Below are 18,281 nucleotides of genomic sequence, written 5' to 3' on the forward strand. Positions count from 1 at the left end.
ATGACTCGTATAATTGAGAATAAAACTACTAATATGTGTAGGACATTGGAAAAGAGACTCAGAAAATTAAGATTTGAAGTCATACAGTTTTATGTGTTTTCGAAACATTTTATTTGCCACAATAAGTTGAATTTCAGTTAATTATCATATATAGATACAAAATTGGTGCATTTACTTAAAATTTAGATAATTGTGTTCCTATGTAGAACAGCAATTAAGGGGCCGGTATGTAAATGCCGATTTTGGACGAATAATATTTTTTCCGGATATATTGTCCGGCAGACGTCTTCTATTTTTTACACGCCTTTAGAGTTGCGCCCCTTGGGTTGTCTGCACCGGAAATGGAAAATCTGTCGGGGTTATTTTGGATATCAGCAAACACATTTTGGTTAATCTATCACCACTACTGTTAGCAACTACTGTGTAACTCAGCAAATCAAGATAGGAGACATTGGTATTCGGTAAGAAATGCATATATTTGATGATACTGATGAATAAACGTGAATTTGAACTGTTTACAAAGTGTTGGGTGGTCGAATTGACTGATTTGAATTTACGCTGATAAAACGGATCCGACACTGTTCACTAATTTTGAGTGAGAATTGCGAACAAAATATAAAAATAATAACTTATCATATGTTTTCATTACATTTATTACAATATTGAAGACTTTTACAGTATTTAAGATTAAAGGCGACATTCTTTCACCGACAAAATTTTGTCTGTGTCTTATTGTACCAGCCATTGTTAGCGTTTCTGTTTGATCTGGGTGGTCCCACTCATCGTTATGTTTACAATAGCGGGCATCCTCTGGTATCATGGCGATACAGTGTTGTCCATTTGTCGGTGATTCAAAGAGAAGGGCGAGACGTTGGAAAAAATGGACCTCATTTTTAAATTATCCATCGGTTTTCCTGTGACAACATACAATATTTATATATTTATTACAGTTTATGCAGGTTTACTTAATTAAATGTAGAATGTAGGTAATTCTGTTTATCTAGTTTTAATTTTTTTCATATAATTTCATTGTATTGCAGGAATAGTAGGTAAGGTTAAAAACCCCCTTTAAACAAGTTTTTTTGAATGCATGTATATCACTTCTTAGGTGTACCTGAACATACTGTAGTTGATATGCATTCGTCCTACATTTAGACATCACTGTTGAATCGTAGATTGTTTGTGGTGTTTTTTGTTTCAAGTCCGCAAAGTTAAGTACCTATTTTTGTCAAGGCATTTTGTCACAAAAATGACGGCTTTAGATTACATGACGCAAATCATGTAGGCAGGCATTTCAATCATACACTAAACATGAAACGAGTTTAATTTTGAGAACAAATGTTTAACTGCTGTCTTTGGGGCAAAACATGCAAATTTGTGGAAATGCACTTAAATATTTATTTTCTTACATTATTCACGCTATGTTCAGATGACATTATAAAACTGAATATATACATTGGTATCAATTGGGACGTCCCATATACGCCATATTTAAATGTTATAATCTACAGTCGTCATTTTCCTGATAAGGTTAAAAGGGACTCGATGTGTATGCCTTTACAAAGTCGAATCCAGTCAAAGCAGCGCGCTCCTACCACATGCTATAGTAAACATGACATTTCAATTTAGCGACAGACATATGTACTGAACCCTGTGGACTGACAACACAAAAATGTACAATGTTTTTCATGTTTTGCCAAAATTTACAAAGAACACAACAATCTTCGAGTCAAAAGTGATGTCTAAGGTGAGGACGAATGCATAAACATTTTATATCAACTAAGTTATGTTCAAGTACACCTAAGAAGTAATATAAAGACATACAGAATATCACTAGTTTAAACAGGGCCCCAAACTATTAACATTAGTACACTGATTTGTAAGGGTTCTTTATATATATAATAAACATTTTTGGAACAATTCGTTATCATGCGTATTTATTATTAATATTTGAAACTCACTTTCGTTATAATTGCTTAGAATATCCAGTTCATGTTGGAGTTTCCAGGTTTACAAAAGAATATATGTGTGGTTAGATAGGTTCTATAAATAACTCAGACAACAAACTATATCGATTACGTCATATACATACCCGATTAAGGTGTGCAGAGTTGTCCGACTGGTTACTGACTCACAAAGGTATAATCGTGGCCACATTTCTCCTGATAAAACAAATACAAAGAAAAATCATAGTTGTTTTATCAAAACGAACAGCAACTTACCATAAAGATACGTAAATGCTCTTTTTAAAATGATCTAAATATGTTAATTATTAAAGTGAATTATTAAACCAAACGCATATCTCGAAAAGAATCGATTGATTTCTTTGTTTATTACCAATATAACAAATCGAGGTCAAAAATAGTCTACTAAGCTAGATACATATGATAAAAAGAAGATCACATTTGCTGTGACCAAGTTATAAAACATTCACAAATATAAAACAGAACAACATCGGTAGCGATCGCGGATTACCATATACATTTAACATAAAATTCCATTATCGGCATATTACTATAATGGAATAAATGGTCGAGGAAAGATTTTGGTTCAGATTATTGCAAAGCCTCTGGAATGACTACAAATAAGACTTTCCTCTGTAAAATTATGATGATATTTGTGTGTGACAGACATTGAACAGATTCTATAAATAACCTAGACAAAAGTCTAGACATTCATGAACCTACCTGGTCAGGTAATGTAGAGTTGATAAGCCTAAAAAATCTCCGAGTCCGAGTTTCCCGGTGAAATTGTGAAATTGTGAGAAATGAAAATCACCCATAGTCCAATATACTGAAAACACTTGGTGAGAACTGTTCAACGTTTTTGCAAAGATCCATGGTAATCAGGCTAAACATCTGTCCTAGAACACAGATATAGAAATGGTTCATATATGGCTTAGTGGTATCGACATGTTCTAAATATCAACACTGACGAAGTGATAGTCGGTTCGATATGCTGACATGATCACTGTGGATATTGTCAAATTAAATCATAGTGAATATGATACATTGTGTTAAAAATGTGTTAATGATTCTATTCTTGTTCCGGTTTAACTACTGACTGCAATACAATAGTAAAACTACCATATGATATGACATAGAGAACATCCCACATCCCCTAACTATTATTCCAAACTATTAGTGAATATCAAGGATTTATAAGTGAGACGTCCTTGGTGATTAAATTTGTATGTTAAAATATTAGCATGTTTTGGGTTTTCTGGGATTTCCACATTTGCAAATTTTACGTCTCACTTATAAATCCTTGATATTCACTAATAGTTTGGGATAATAATTAGGGGATGTGGATGTGGCGCAGTGGTAGAAGATTGGGAATCTCCAGTTCAAATTGGAACTTCCAGTTTAACAAAACAATAAATGTGTGATAAGGCAGGTTCTATGAATAACTAAGACAAGAACGTATTGATTATGTCATTTACATACCCGACAAACGTATGTAGACTTGACATATGACTGCCTATGACACTGCCTCACAATGGTGTTATCTTGGCCACATTCCCATTGCTGCTAAGATAAAATAGTAAAAAAGCAACTTCAAGTTGTTTTATCTAAACAAATATCAATTTATCATAAATTCATTAACACTGCACATTTAAAAACATGTATTAATACACTTTACGGAAGTAAAATACCCAAGTAACTACGGAAAACTGGTTTGTTAATTATCACAGGGTCAACACCTCAAATGATTAACGATACAGATAATGTATATCTGATATATCAAACTAAAATCAGAGGTCGCCGAATCAAAGATTACTATCAGTATATTTCTAAATTGATATATATATATAGATTGAATTCGTAATACATTCAATAATACATCACAAAGACTTTTCACAAAGACTTCAAATACAACTTTGATTGTAGAATTATCACAATATATGCGTCTGTGACAGTCTTACATTACCATTGAAAGGTGATATAGCAGGTTTTATAGATAACCCAGACAAAAGACGGCCTAGATATGACGTCATTCATCTACTTGGCCAGGTATAATAGAGTTGTTGAGTTGTTGTTGATACTTCTCTGCCCAATCAAAGTTCTCTGCTGTGATTATCTCAGAAATTTTTGATAAATGTGAATCATCCATAATCCATTATACTGAAAACGTGTGTTTGCCAAGATCCATGGTGAACATTTGACCCATCGTCCTGAAAAAATTATATAAATTTACATCTATCAACATATTTATCACGTATAACAGCAAGTCAAATTAACAATTTCGACAAGTACTTACACGAACTCAAACTTATATCTGCAGATGGGTGCATATACTTACCTTTACGAAATTGTGTCCCTGTGGTTGGTCCACTAGGATACGTCCCCGAGGGAACGAAACCCACCCGAAGATGGTAAAAATTGAAAAAAGAAGTGTAACGGATTTGACGCTTCGTTCTTTATATACCAAATTCTTTCGGAAAAACCAGGACTGAAGTATTTCAACACGGCGCCCCAACCATTGGAAAACTCAAATGCGTCATACTGTATACACTGAGAAAAATGTTTTTATTGTACTGTATCAAAATCTATAAAATTGATTTTACTTCAATGTTTAAATATACGTCGTTTGCAAGGATTCATCCCGGAGACGTACATTTAACAGTGATGCTTATGAAGCGTATATATAATTTCAAAATGACTTAAACGAATAATATTGTTGTTATTGTATAACATTAGACCCGATGGAATATCATACTCGCCAATATCCTAGTGGATATTAATGGCATTTATTTTGTTGTCTGAGCTATACAGCAAATTATGTGAAAAGGTTGAAAAGCCAACCTTTGTAACCGGTGTATTCTAACCTTGGAAACGAACTCGAATTGAAAGCACGTCGCCCCGGTCGGGATATTTTTCCGTTTCTTTATACCATTGTTAATTTAAAAATTGTTTGAATCATATATAAATATAAAACATGTATATATTGTTTACATTTTTCCAAAATTCTATGAAAAACAACAATATACACGTAATGTTGCGTCAAAATGTAAACAAAGCCATGTGTTTCTTTTTTAAAAAAAGTAGTCCTTTTACGTTGCACAGAACATTTCCTTACGCAAGTTCAAAGTTCAATGTTACCATGCAGTTATGGTAAACAAAATCGGCTAGTATTAGCGTATAGTGACCAAGCCTAGCAAGTGTATATATATATTTATGCCCATCTAAATATAGGGTTATTTTTCATGTCATATCGTACATATAGAGTGGTTGTTGGATATGGATTTATTCTATTTCGTAACTTAAAAAAAAATACGAGTCTCAAAATAACATTTATGAGCCGTGTGACCTGTTTCTACCACAATTATATCCGCTTTCAGTCGATATCAATATGACGGACATATGGTAATGTGTATTTGACGAATGGAAATAAGATATAGTGATATTTTCACCAATAAAAAGGTCATATTAAGATAAAGAAGCGCGATTGATATAAATTTTTAGGACGAAATATGTCTCATTTAACGTCTTAGTATGTTTAATTTATCAAAGATGCCTCAACAATATAACACTTATTGTCGGACTATATAAAAGCAGGTGGACGCCAAGACCGTGCCGTCTACTTGTAATCAAGTTCAAGTCCGTTTCAGACTCGTTATATCTACAAAAAATCACCTGTATCCTTTTCCGTTAAAACGAGTTTCACAGATTATTCCTACACCATGCATAACAACGTCACGGACAACGACTACATCACATACATTTTATATGTACTGTACGCTTTACAGCGAGCGGCGATCACAACATAGCATGACGTTACTACATTATTGATGACGTTGAAAAATGATATCGTGGAACTGAAGTAGTTCAGTCAAAGCTCACCATGTCAACCAATCATAAATCATAAGTGTGGTATAAGCAAATTGTTAATCAACAGCTGCGCTGTTTATGTGATACCCTGAAAGTTGAATACTGTAACACCGCTTATTGTGGTAGAAACATACATTCAATTTAATATACATATAATATGCATATTCATACAGATATAAAGATTTAAATATTTGAATGTTTAGTTATATGTTCGTAGGTATATATTTTTCATCTACGTGTCTATATGATAGTGGTGACTAACATAGTGCTTGGTGTGATGATTCTAAATTCAAGTTGGTGACGTTTTTCCTTTCTCATTGCGCATTCGTTTTTGTTTATCATTTAGGACATATGCAGTTGTAAAGGGATAGTGTTTTATGTAGCTTGATGCATTTGTCCCAGACTTTGAGGTAGCTTCCCTTCCATCTAAGTTGGATTTCGACCTTCTAAGGGTATGTTTGACTTTGGAAGGTTTTGTTGGTGTTTTTTTAACTTCGGGTGTTGGAATAGCATCTGTATGTATATATTATTGAGACTGACCGTTGTTTGTCGGTTTTACTCTCCACAGTGGAGTCTGACTCATGATCAGCATCAACATCTCCCTGTATAATGTCGTTAACGTCGTCAGGGGAGTCTATCTTCAAATCGTTTATAGAAATGTTGGCAGAATTTGTATATATTGAAAGCCATCACAATATTATATAGGATTTTCTTACATGATGTCAGGTATGTTGTGAAATAAATTCGTGTATTGTAAGTCTGAATTATATATTATGATTATTACTTTAGAATGCTCCTTACAGACGGGAAAAATATTAAAAGTAAAAGAAAAATCCATACAATGGAGAAAAATCATAGATGTACAAATAGAAAATTCAAAATTTATGTCATGTTTCTGTATATATGTAGAGATAATTCAGAATGTACAAAAGGAAATAACACTTCGTGAAACTAGATATTACCTAGATAAAATATTTTTGAATAAACGCAATAAAATATATTTATGTAACCGAAGGAGTAATATTCAAAGTTGGTTTCAGAAGTTTGATAAATTCAGATTCCAAAAGGGTCCTTAATTGCCACATGTAACGAAAACCATGTATTTTGACACTAACAGTAAAGTTAAATTGAAGGGGACATTTCTTTATTAAAATGGTTTTATTGGTTTAAAATCAGACTTCATAGATAAACGTATGTATTTTATCCAGAACAATTAATACTGTGATCTTAACCTAAATGCTACATTTGTAACAATTGGATAATTATGTGATTTTGACAGTATTAAGTCACTAAAATTCATAATTTTGACCTGAAATCACGCTGGTAGAGAACCAGCACGATTATATTTTTGAAACACAATTTACCCTAGACTGAATATAGATTAGAAGGGATATATGTGATTTTGACAGTATTAAGTCACTAAAAATTCATATTTTGACCTGAAATCACCTGGTGCGAGAACCAGCATATATTTTTAGGTGCAAACACAATTTTACTCCCAGACCTGATATATGTAGATGACTGCCAGGATAGGGACCATGATTCAGCAATACCTGTTAACGATAAAACCATGACCCGGAGAGCCCGGTAATTATCATATTTCTGATAACCAGTATGACTCATATGTTCAAACTTTTTTCATCCTGTTTTGTGTTTTGAATTTCTACCATTTCTTAATTTAATCCTTTTTTCCGTTCATTAATTTTGAATAGTGAGAATTGCGAAAAAGAACTCAACTCGTGTATCTTTTGTTTTCATTACATTTATTACAGTATTGAAGACTTTTACAGTATTTAAGACTAAAGGCGACATTATTTCACTGAGGTTTGTTCTGTGTCTTATTGTACCAGCCTTGGTTAGCGTTTCTGTTTGCTCAGGGTGGTCACACTCTCTGTCGTTATGTTAACAATGGCGAGCCTCCTCTGGTATCATGACGATATAGTAGTGTCCATTGGTCGGCGATTCAAAGAGAATGACGAGGCGATGGGAACTGAGGACCTCCTTTTAAAACCATCCATCGGTTTTCCTGTGACAACACCCATCAGTTTTATATTTATTACGGTTTGTTCTCATCGTGATTTGTAGAAGGCAATTATTTCATCTAGGAATTCAATTATACTGCAGAAATAGTAGTTAAACATTAGTAAACTAATTTTACAAGGGTTATTTTACACAATAAAGATTTAGGAACAATTCGTACACATATTTTTACGCATAGTTATTATTGATATTTGAAACTCACTTTCATTTTAATTGGTGGAAATTTCCAGTTCATGTTAGAGTTTCCATGTTTAAAAGATAACACATGTGTGGTTTGATATGTTCTATTAATAACTCAGACAACAAAAGATATCAATTACATAATTTACATGTACATACCCGATGAAGGTGTGAAGAGCTGTCCGACAGGTGACTGACTCACAAATCGTTATCGTGACCTCATTTACATGATTTCTTTTGGTAATACAAATAAAAATAAAAATTCAAGTTGTTTTATCTAAACTTACAGCAGCTTACCAGAAAGATATGTAGGTGATCCCTTTATAATGATCTATATGTGTATAGAGAATCAAATAAATTACTAAACCAAACACGCTTATCTCGAAATAATCGATCGATTTCTTTGTTTAGTACCAATATTACAAATCGAGGTCAAAGACATTTCCTAAGCAAAGATACATCTGATAAAAAGAGAAAATCATGATTGCTGTGAACAATTAACAACACGTTCACAAATATAAAACAGAACAACGTCGGAAGAAATCACGGGTCACCATATAACATCAAATTCCATTACCGGTATATTCTTAAAATTCACTTAATAGTCGATGCAAGTTTCTGGCTAAAAGTATTACAAAGCCTCTTGAATTACTACTAATAATACTTTCCTCTCTTTGTAAAATTATGATTATATTTATGTGTGTGACAGACAATGAACAGATTCTATAAATAACCTCTAGACAAAAGACGACCTAGACATGGCGTCATTCATGCACCTACCTGGTCAGGTGATGTAGAGTTGATTAGCATAAAACATCTCCGAGTCCGAGTTCCCCGGTGAAATTTGTGATAAATGTAAACCACCCATAGTCCAATATACTGAAAACACATTAACGTTTTGCCGAGATCCATAGTAAGCAGGATAAACATCTGTCCTGGAACACAGATAGATAGAGACATGGTTTATATCTGTCTGAATTATATCACCATGTTCTAAATATTACCACTAAATGATCCGTATGTATCTGGATGTATTCAGTACACAATGAATAAAAAAATAACTGAGAATAAAATATAAGTAAAATAGTAAAACAAATACCCGTCTCTGCATGCTATTGTTCATTATGACATGTACCAAGAGGGTAAAAATACATAATAAACACCGTGTAGTTTATTTAGCAGCATTTTTTGTACCGAATAATGATCAGTACCTGTAGATGGCTGCATCGGCTTGTTTTCTAGAAGGACGATTCCTGTGGTTGGCCCACGAGGATACGCCCCTGACGGAGCGAAACCCATCTGAAGATGGGTGAGATCGAAAAAGATGACAGAACTGATGTACCGTGCCTTATATACCCAATTCGTTCGGAACTCTTCAGACATTTTACATCGTGCCTTCTATACCTAATTCGTTCGGAATTCCTCGGACATTTTACACCGTGCCTTATTATATATACGTACATGTAAACTGTTCCTTTAGTATTTAGCATTTTTATACAATGGACAGATAAACATATCCCAGTTAATTAATGTGCAAGTACACGGTTAATGATTGCTAATGACAAACATGCCTCATGTCTGTTAAATGGATTGCCAGTTACATATACTCACATACTATATTTGATATTCAGTTTAGAAAATTAAGAAAAATATTATTATGTCTTATTTGATATAAGCCAACACAATGGTTTACATTGAATCATCTGACTTGTCAACATACTTGAATTCATCATTTGGATATGTCTTCTAATTTCACAGGATATATATATATATGTAAATAAAACTAGTATATTGCCGTCCCCGGGCATCAATTAAGGAACATATATTATACCCGTTATCAAAATAACAGGTACTTTTTGAAAATCAAACATAAAACCAAGCATAAATATACAATCTTATAACTTGTATTAATGTGATAAAGATATACATATTTGTTTAATCTTTTGTCTCGGTACGTTACGGACATTTTATTGCTGTTAGCAAAAAATGTTAAACAAAACTGCAATACAAAACTTTGTGTAAAAATTGTATTATGATGTAAAAAATGGGTTATAATATGTTCTTCTTATGAAGCATTATACCCATGCAATGAAGCCTCGTGACGTCACGGCGTCAAAAAAATTTCTATTTCCTCGGTAAAAGTTTTTTTTTAAATATTTTCACAAACTTGACTGGTTTTACTAAAAGATGCAAACAACGGAGTTTCGTTGAAAATATCACGTATTTTTTTTTCGTGTATGGAAAATTGACTTTCAGTCTTGGATTTCTTCGAATTTATTTCAAAATGGCGGGATATTATAGTTGCAAAATTGCAATACTCTTTCATAAGTGGATATGAAGGATAGGGATATTCTAACCTCGGGATCACAAAATGTTGCAAAACCCTCGACTTTTATTACATTTTGTGACCCTTTGGAAGAATATCCCTATCCTTCGTATGCACATATGAAAGAGTCTTATAATATATATCCTAAGTATACGACATTCTAAATCAGGCAAATGTGATACCGCTCGACAGAAAATAACCTCACGGAAATGCTTTTTGGATTATTGTTGAAATCAATTTGAAGTCTATTATTTTACCATGATCTAAAACTTCAATATATTTGCCTTCTCTAAACCCTGATCATAAACCACAGTGTAATTTCGTTCTCTAAATACCTGATCTAAAGCCATAATTGTTTTGTCCCTATTTAGTACCAAGCGGTTATTTCGATCTTTAAACGAATTATCGAAAATCCTTTGTACTTCCCTTAATCTGAGACACTCTTAGGAGCTATGGCGTATTTCCTATATCTGAACCATTAAATAAAAAAACCTTGTGCAAGTTCTATATATAAAAATCCTTAAGTCGAATTTTAGTACAACGGTTTGATTCATTTATCTAAAGTCCATTTATCTAAGGCGTCAATAAAAATAAAAATGGGGAAATGGCTTCAGTCAAGTGATCGTGTTAAATTGACTGGTATATACGTCACGATAGGTATCTCATTCCGACATTCCGGTCAGAAGCGCGTACCAGCCATATCAAATTTAATTTTATAGGTAGGTCCAATGTCGCATATATACGTTGTGGTCAATAACAACTTAATTCAGATAATAAGACTATCTAACATTTTACTGTCAATTCGACTATAACAAATAAGAAAGAACAACCCTTCCCCTATTGATATGCAAAATATTGACAAAAGTTTAATACCAGAACTTTTTTTATAAAAGGTTGAATTTGGCACCATTGACTGAAAATGATGCATTTTGGTAGCTCAAAATTAAGGGGTAGGGATAGCATATGTTGTTATTTTGAGAATAGATATGGGTCTTATTAATCAGATCTGGTATATTTTTAAAGAAGGCTACTGGAAAGTAAATGGACCCCTATTTCCAAAATTCTATGAGAAAACAAAAGTTTAATACAAGGAAATTCTGACTTCTCAGAGGAGTACATCCTCAATTTTGCCTTTCTGATTTATATGAAATTTTCAAATTAAGAACAGCAATTGCAAATCTTTACTCACTAAATAATGAAAATGCTTTTTGTCTTTACGTCAAAAACCGTTTCATCCGTTGCTTCCAGAGTCGGCAGGGTACGTCTGATGACCTCAGATTTCCAATTTAAAGCTTGTGTATCCGACATTCATGGAAAATATTGGAAAATATCCCATTAACTGTGTTAATGTGACAAACGTTTTCAACTTCCAAATGGAAGCGATATGTGTCTTGAAATGACTTTGCTAGCTGAGAAAATTCTTAAATAGACATTCCTTTTGTTTTTTTGCTTCATAATCTATATAAAAACAAGATTAATACACTAAGAATAACCGAAGACGACAGTACAAAGTAATTAAGATTCACGAATTCGACCCTAAGTCTCATTATTTATCACACAGATATAGCTAGAAACATTTTTTAGTTATACCGTATCCATTATACCGGCACCATTTTAACAACGATTCTATTTCTGATAGACAATGTTTATGATTAATAAAATCTTTCCCTACCTAGAGGGTGTGACAACAAAAATCACAAACCCAATCTGTCATTACCCTAGGAATTGTGACAGAGAGATCTCTCACGACTAAAACCGGTGACAAATCAGTGAATGGTAGGAGAAACAAGTTTCTTTAGTATTTATTTCGTGTTTAATGAAAATTCTTCTCTAATGTCAAACCGAAGGAATACCTCTTAACCAGGACTGCAGCGGAATCAATGTATAGATAATGTTATTCCTTGTGAGGATTCATTTTCCAAACTCTGTCAGATAAAGTGCTATACACATCGACAGTTAGCCATAACAGTTCACTGATATTGAGCAGGAACAGGTCTGTTCCTAGAAACCTATATATAACCTTCGTCGGTAATTACATAACTCAATTTCCCACTGAAACGACTCAGCCACTTCTCGTTGTTGCTAACAGTTAGGAAGCTAAATTGTATACATTTTAACTATTTATCTACTGTTGGTTGTATATCTACTATTATATAACCTTTATAGTTATCTAGTTATGAATCTCTAGTCATATAAGTGCGTTTTCACTTTAAACGTTGTCCTGTATGATGTCTACTTTATGTAATCATAAATGTTTTGTATGTAAATGCCCCGTGCGGGACCTTGATTGGTTTAATAGACATTGTCTATCAGAAACAAAACAAAAGTCATGTTTCGGTTATTTGCATTACATTTATCATTATAGCAATTAGACATAATAAGACAGCGAAAACTGATATTTTGTTGATTCCATTATATCCATCACATCTTCGAAGGGTAGCCAACTCTCATCTTAGTCCGGAGAGTTCGACTCCGGTTGTCAGTGTTTCAAAGAATGGTAAGATGGGTTGTATAAATATGACCCCCATTTCTAAGCATCCATATGTGTTCTTGTAAAAATAAAAAAGAGATACATGTACTTCCGTTGTAGTTTTATGTTTTCTATATGGACATATTATTTTACATATTCTTTTATTTGCCTATGATAAAGCTCTGACTGCTCTGTGAAAACCCTAAAAATTAATTATCAATTATAATATGTAAAATGTTCAAAATATGTTTGTGCTCTATGTCGTATCATGTGGTAGTTTTGCTATTGTATTGCAGTCAGAAGTTAAACCGGTGTCATATAAAATTTTGACCCCCCCCCCCCATTAAATATTGACCCGGGTCAATATTTTATGCATAAAATATTGACCCTCCCCCCTATAATATTTTGATCCCCCCTTTATGCAGTATAATTATTGATATACTGCACCGTAAATATATACACATTGTAGTCCTGAGAAGTAATACATGTATCATCAGTACCTATGGGTTTGCTCAGGTAATACACAAGGTGTCACACTTACCTGTAAGTGTGGGGATGACCCCTGGGGCTACAAGTGTATACCTATATATAAGCCTACCCCATGTATCATTTAAGGTGACAAGTTAAATGTATGGATTAATTATAAGTGTAATCATGGGACTATTAATACATTTTTGTTGAATTATTATGTTGTTTTTAAAATGAAGTTTTATATATATACAGTAGATATAATATACAAAGGATATACATTTTCTGTATAACTGGGATGTACATGTACACTGTCATATTAAGAAATTGCAAAGGAAAAAACAAAGATTAAATAAAGATGTTAATGTGTTAAATAAAAAAAAAATGTTGTGAATTAAATGACATTCGGTTTAGGCAGTTTAACGTATATAATTATCCAAGTCAATGCTATGTATTTAACATCAAGTCCTTTGTGTATTCTAATTTGAATAAGGAAGGTTTGGGTTTTCCTTGTTGATGTTTCCTTGTTCCTGACAAATAAAAGCCAAGTCGCATAAGACTTAGAAAATTGAAAGAATTTTTTTTTTCTTAGATTTCTTTGAATCCGATCTAGACGCTTTAAAAACCCCAGCGTCAGGCTTTATTGAATCCTTAACCATCAGGAACAGTATCGCGTTAGGTAATTTTTGACTAATAGTTTTTTCTAGTACGCGGTGATATTTCTTTCTTTTTTTGCAATTGTTAAGATACTATTAAAATGTTCACATTCGTTAAACACAGCGTGTAGTTTGCCAAATTTATTCACATAAATATTTTATTACCATATACATGCATCAATTTTAATAATATTGGACATTTTACTTAGAAGTTGAAAAGCTAATACAGCACTGTAAACACCAAAGCAACAATGATTTGTGAAAAAAAAAAGTTTGTTAAAACAATTTTTGTGCTATTGTATATGATTTGAAAATTTGCCAATGTGGAACTCCCAGAAAACCCAAAAAATGCTAATACAAATGTATTAAACATACAAATTTAATCACCAAGGACGTCTCACTTATAAATCCTTGATATCCACTAATAGTTTTAACATGGTAAACATTCAAATATCCAATGTTTCGATAGTGATGTTGCATGTCTGCCGAGGATAATTCATGCAGAGCTCTAAGCAAATGTTAAGATGTCGTCCCTGTTTGAATACAGATTTCAGTTTGCCAAACATAAATTTTCAACTGGATTAAAATTTGTGCTACAATGTATACATGTACATGAAGGGGTCAAAGACGTAATATCAACAAGATTTTCCAGATGAACGGGATCCAATCAAGCGTAAGTCTGTTGGATACGAATTACTTCAAATGGTAAATATGAGAAAAGGAAGTAATTCCAACCGTGTGTACAAAACAAAAATGTTAAACTTTCGAGGGGATCTGCCCCTTTATCAAGCCATACAAAACGAAAACGATAACATAATGGGATACGAGCAGTAATGCGGGACAAAGTAGACAAATATTAAACTATACAGCACAATGGAGCGCAATTTGTATATGTACATTTAGGCAGAGAAGAAAGAAAACAATCAGCCAATCATTCATTTTTTCTGGTATCGTGTATCATTGAATTGAGAAAAAAAATAGCGACGAACAGAGGCTCCGCCTACTTTCAAAATTAGTAGTCAATCAATGTATTAAATTCAAACGGATACTGTTCCCTGATTGATCAGCCGATCAAACACGCTTTGCAAACTGATCGTCGCCTAGCTGTGTTGGAGATCAAAGGGATCAAAACTATTTGCCGTTCCAAGTTTTGCTACAGAACAAGACGACGATCACACCAGGTATAGTGACAAGGGGACGAGTACCTCCTTGGGTATACAGCTCCTAAAAGGGCTAGCATCACTGGTCATCATGGTTACCACAAGGTTCCTGATCTGTTTCTGCGTGGTGGTCGGCTTGGCTTGTGGAGAAGGTTAGTCAAAGTCACGTTCTACAACTATTTTCCCAATTAGATTGGGTTTGCAATTTGTATTATTACTCAAAATATATTTTTTTTGCACGACGGCTTCGCTGTTTTGTACATACGTCGTATGTTAAACATGTATATACACCATCAAGATCTCTCCCTTGCTAACTAGGGGAATACGTAAATATTTTATATCATATATCAAGAGGTGAATAAACTCGACAAAATTAAGGTTTATTATTAGTCTAGTGAAAGTCTAAGTCATTGTTATCGTACGCATGTGTATGCAGTTTCCTCTGATTACTTAGTATAATAAATTATATGGTCTTTATAATATGAGAGAACTAACAGGAAATATTAACATCAGATTAAAGATTAATATCTTATAAGTTTCGCAAAAATAATGGGATATTTTATCATTGATATGTTATATAAGAAAGCATACTTAAAGATGCTCCACCGCCGACAGAACATAAATCCTATTCATCATTTGAACAATAATTGGTGTTTAATCGTGTATATATATGCCTAATTAACACAAAAAATAATATAAAATAGTTTGTTTCGCCTTTGGTGCGTGCGCATTCAGTACTTCGTTCCATATAGGATATAGTGCTGCGGAATTTTTCCGGGATGCAATTAATTATTTTTCATATTTTTATCTTGAAGTAAAATAAGAAGCTCAAATTTTTCAATGGTGGTAATGGTGTAAAGTAAGTAACTTATGTGACTGAAGAAAAATACTAAATCGTCAGCTCCTGTTTTTGATAGTGAAAAAATACCATTTGTCAGAGGTGGAGCATCTTTAATATTCTATAAGATGTTTATATGTGACGTCATATTTGTCTATTGTAATGTCTAATATGTCTTTTGTAACCAATGTGTAACCATGTAGAAATTGTTTACGATGAAACATGATATTAGTCGGTGAGGACTTGTTTATTGTCTTTCTATTTATTTGTGAATAACCAGGAAATACTCTGTATTTTACAAACGCGTCCATGCGAGGAGAAATTTTACACAAAAGCCGCGTATTCTATTTACTAGATCCCGTTGTTGAACAATTTAAAATTTACATCAGTATACATAAACATTTTAAAGATAATCCACCGCCCACAGAGCATAAACAATACCGTTCATTTGAACAATAACTAGTTTAATCATGTTTATATGTGTATAATTAACAGTGCCCAGGTTCACGAACATTTTTTACATTTAAGGAACACCTTAAGTTATATTTCTCCATCGGAGGAAAGCATTACAGATATAAGGAAGGCTCCTTAATTTAAGATTGTTTTTCCTTCTAAGAAAAAATACATATAATACAATTTTTTTTGCTTTTGGCGCCAATTAAATTAAGTGACTTTTGTAACTAAAGAAAAAATAATACATTTTTGTAAATTCGTCTTCTTATTTGATAGAAATAAAATACCATTCGTCAGCGGTGTAGCATGTTTAAGGTAACATACTGCCGATTCATATCCTGCTAATTATATACAGGTTATCAGTTGTCATAAATTGTACCTTGTTTGAATACATTATTGCGTTAAATATTGTGTATATTATTCCCGTGAAGGTCCGTTTAAAAGGAAGCAATTTAAGCGACATTTACATTGGCAATAACCCATATTTGGTTTGCATTTTAATAATGTCTCGGTTTACTTATCAACGTTCGGATCACATTGCAGCTTTGGCAATGAAACCAATCAGATTAAAATTAGACTTGTAATTCCGCTCCGCTACAAAGCTCTACTATACGCTCCAATACAAGATCTAATAACTCCCTGTTCGGGGTCACTTCAACGCAAACCTTAGGTTTAGCCAATCAGCTTCACGCCTACGGAATTTTCAATGTTGTTGATCCTATCAGAAGTTTTAAACGTAGCAGGTTTTGGATGTCTATAGTGTACATAGTGATACGGTAGGGTTCTAGCTTCGGGGGGAATTTCCCTTTAGCTTAGTCGGTAGAGCGGCGGACCAGTAAGTCCGGGGTCGCGTATCGAGCCCGATTGGCCATACTTTTCAAATTATGGTATGAGTTGTGCTATGTTATTGATCCTTACTACATATAATGCCATCAATTAATTTTAAAACTAGAAATGCCAAAATTTACATAATATTTCTATACATTTTAAAGATGATGCACCACCAACAGAGCATAAACAATACCATTCATCAGTTTGACGAACACTTTTTTAAATTCAAGGAATTCCTTAAGTTATATTTCTCCATCGAGGAAAGCATTACAGATATAAGGAAGGTTACTTAATTTTTTTTCCTTTTCCTTTATCATTGATATGTTATATTAGAAAGCCTGCTTAATATTTTTTATGTTGTTTATATATTGACGTCATATATGTTAAACTATATATCTATTTGCGTAACCATATAAAATAGTTTGCAATGAAAGAAGTAATTTACGATGAAACATGATATTAGTCGGTGAAGACTTGTTTATTATCGTTCTATTCATAGTAAGACCAGGAAGTACTCTATGTTTTACGAATGCATCCATGCATGGAGAAGTTGTACACAATAGCCGGATATTCCATTTACTAAATATCGGTGTTGAACAGGATAAAATTTACATAAATAGACATATACATTTTAAGGTTACAAACTGTCAATTTATACCCGCGATACTTATATACCGATTACCAGTGGTAGGAAATCGCATCCTATTTGCAAACATTATTACTTTATATCTCAACCTGACCCGTCAAGAACACAGTGATATAAATATTATCGTTTGTAAAATGACACAGTTTGAACTCTCCCAGACGAAGAAAATATATCTGTATTGGAAAAAGTTTTAATTTAATAATTCAATCTTCAATAGACTTATCACAGGAGATAATTTGAAAAATATATTGGTATAAATTTAAACCCTGGAGAATAACCCCACAGAAAACAAAAAAGGAAATGTTAGGTTTTTCCGGAAAGCCCGAAATTTCCAGAATAACAATACTGGTATCAAACTACGTAGTACTTGATGCTAGTTTAT

The 18,281-nt window shown here is 33.0% G+C and overlaps 1 protein-coding gene across 5 annotated transcripts; it reads right to left on the reverse strand.

Moving 5' to 3' along the window:
* Positions 1–635: 635 nt before the first annotated feature.
* Positions 636–9,449, reverse strand: LOC138327903 (uncharacterized). Of its 5 annotated transcripts, none has more exons than XR_011209129.1 (4): positions 9,263–9,420; positions 8,832–8,986; positions 8,211–8,285; positions 636–914 (listed from the first exon to the last, which is right to left on the reverse strand). XR_011209129.1 is itself a non-coding variant. In XM_069274351.1 (3 exons), the coding sequence occupies exons 1-3, from the start codon at positions 9,432–9,434 to the stop codon at positions 7,795–7,797; spliced, it is 390 nt and encodes a 129-aa protein (XP_069130452.1). In that variant the 5' UTR covers positions 9,435–9,449; the 3' UTR covers positions 7,576–7,794. The 5 variants fall into 5 exon arrangements, 1 of the variants encoding a protein (XP_069130452.1); XR_011209127.1 differs by lacking the exons at positions 8,211–8,285; positions 8,832–8,986; positions 9,263–9,420 and adding exons at positions 2,093–2,162; positions 2,688–2,863; positions 3,447–3,483; XR_011209128.1 differs by lacking the exons at positions 8,211–8,285; positions 8,832–8,986; positions 9,263–9,420 and adding exons at positions 2,093–2,162; positions 2,688–2,863; positions 3,087–3,420.
* Between the last annotated feature and the right edge of the window lie 8,832 nt (positions 9,450–18,281).

Source organism: Argopecten irradians, chromosome 7, assembly GCF_041381155.1.
Source record: "Argopecten irradians isolate NY chromosome 7, Ai_NY, whole genome shotgun sequence".
Taxonomy (NCBI): domain Eukaryota; kingdom Metazoa; phylum Mollusca; class Bivalvia; order Pectinida; family Pectinidae; genus Argopecten; species Argopecten irradians.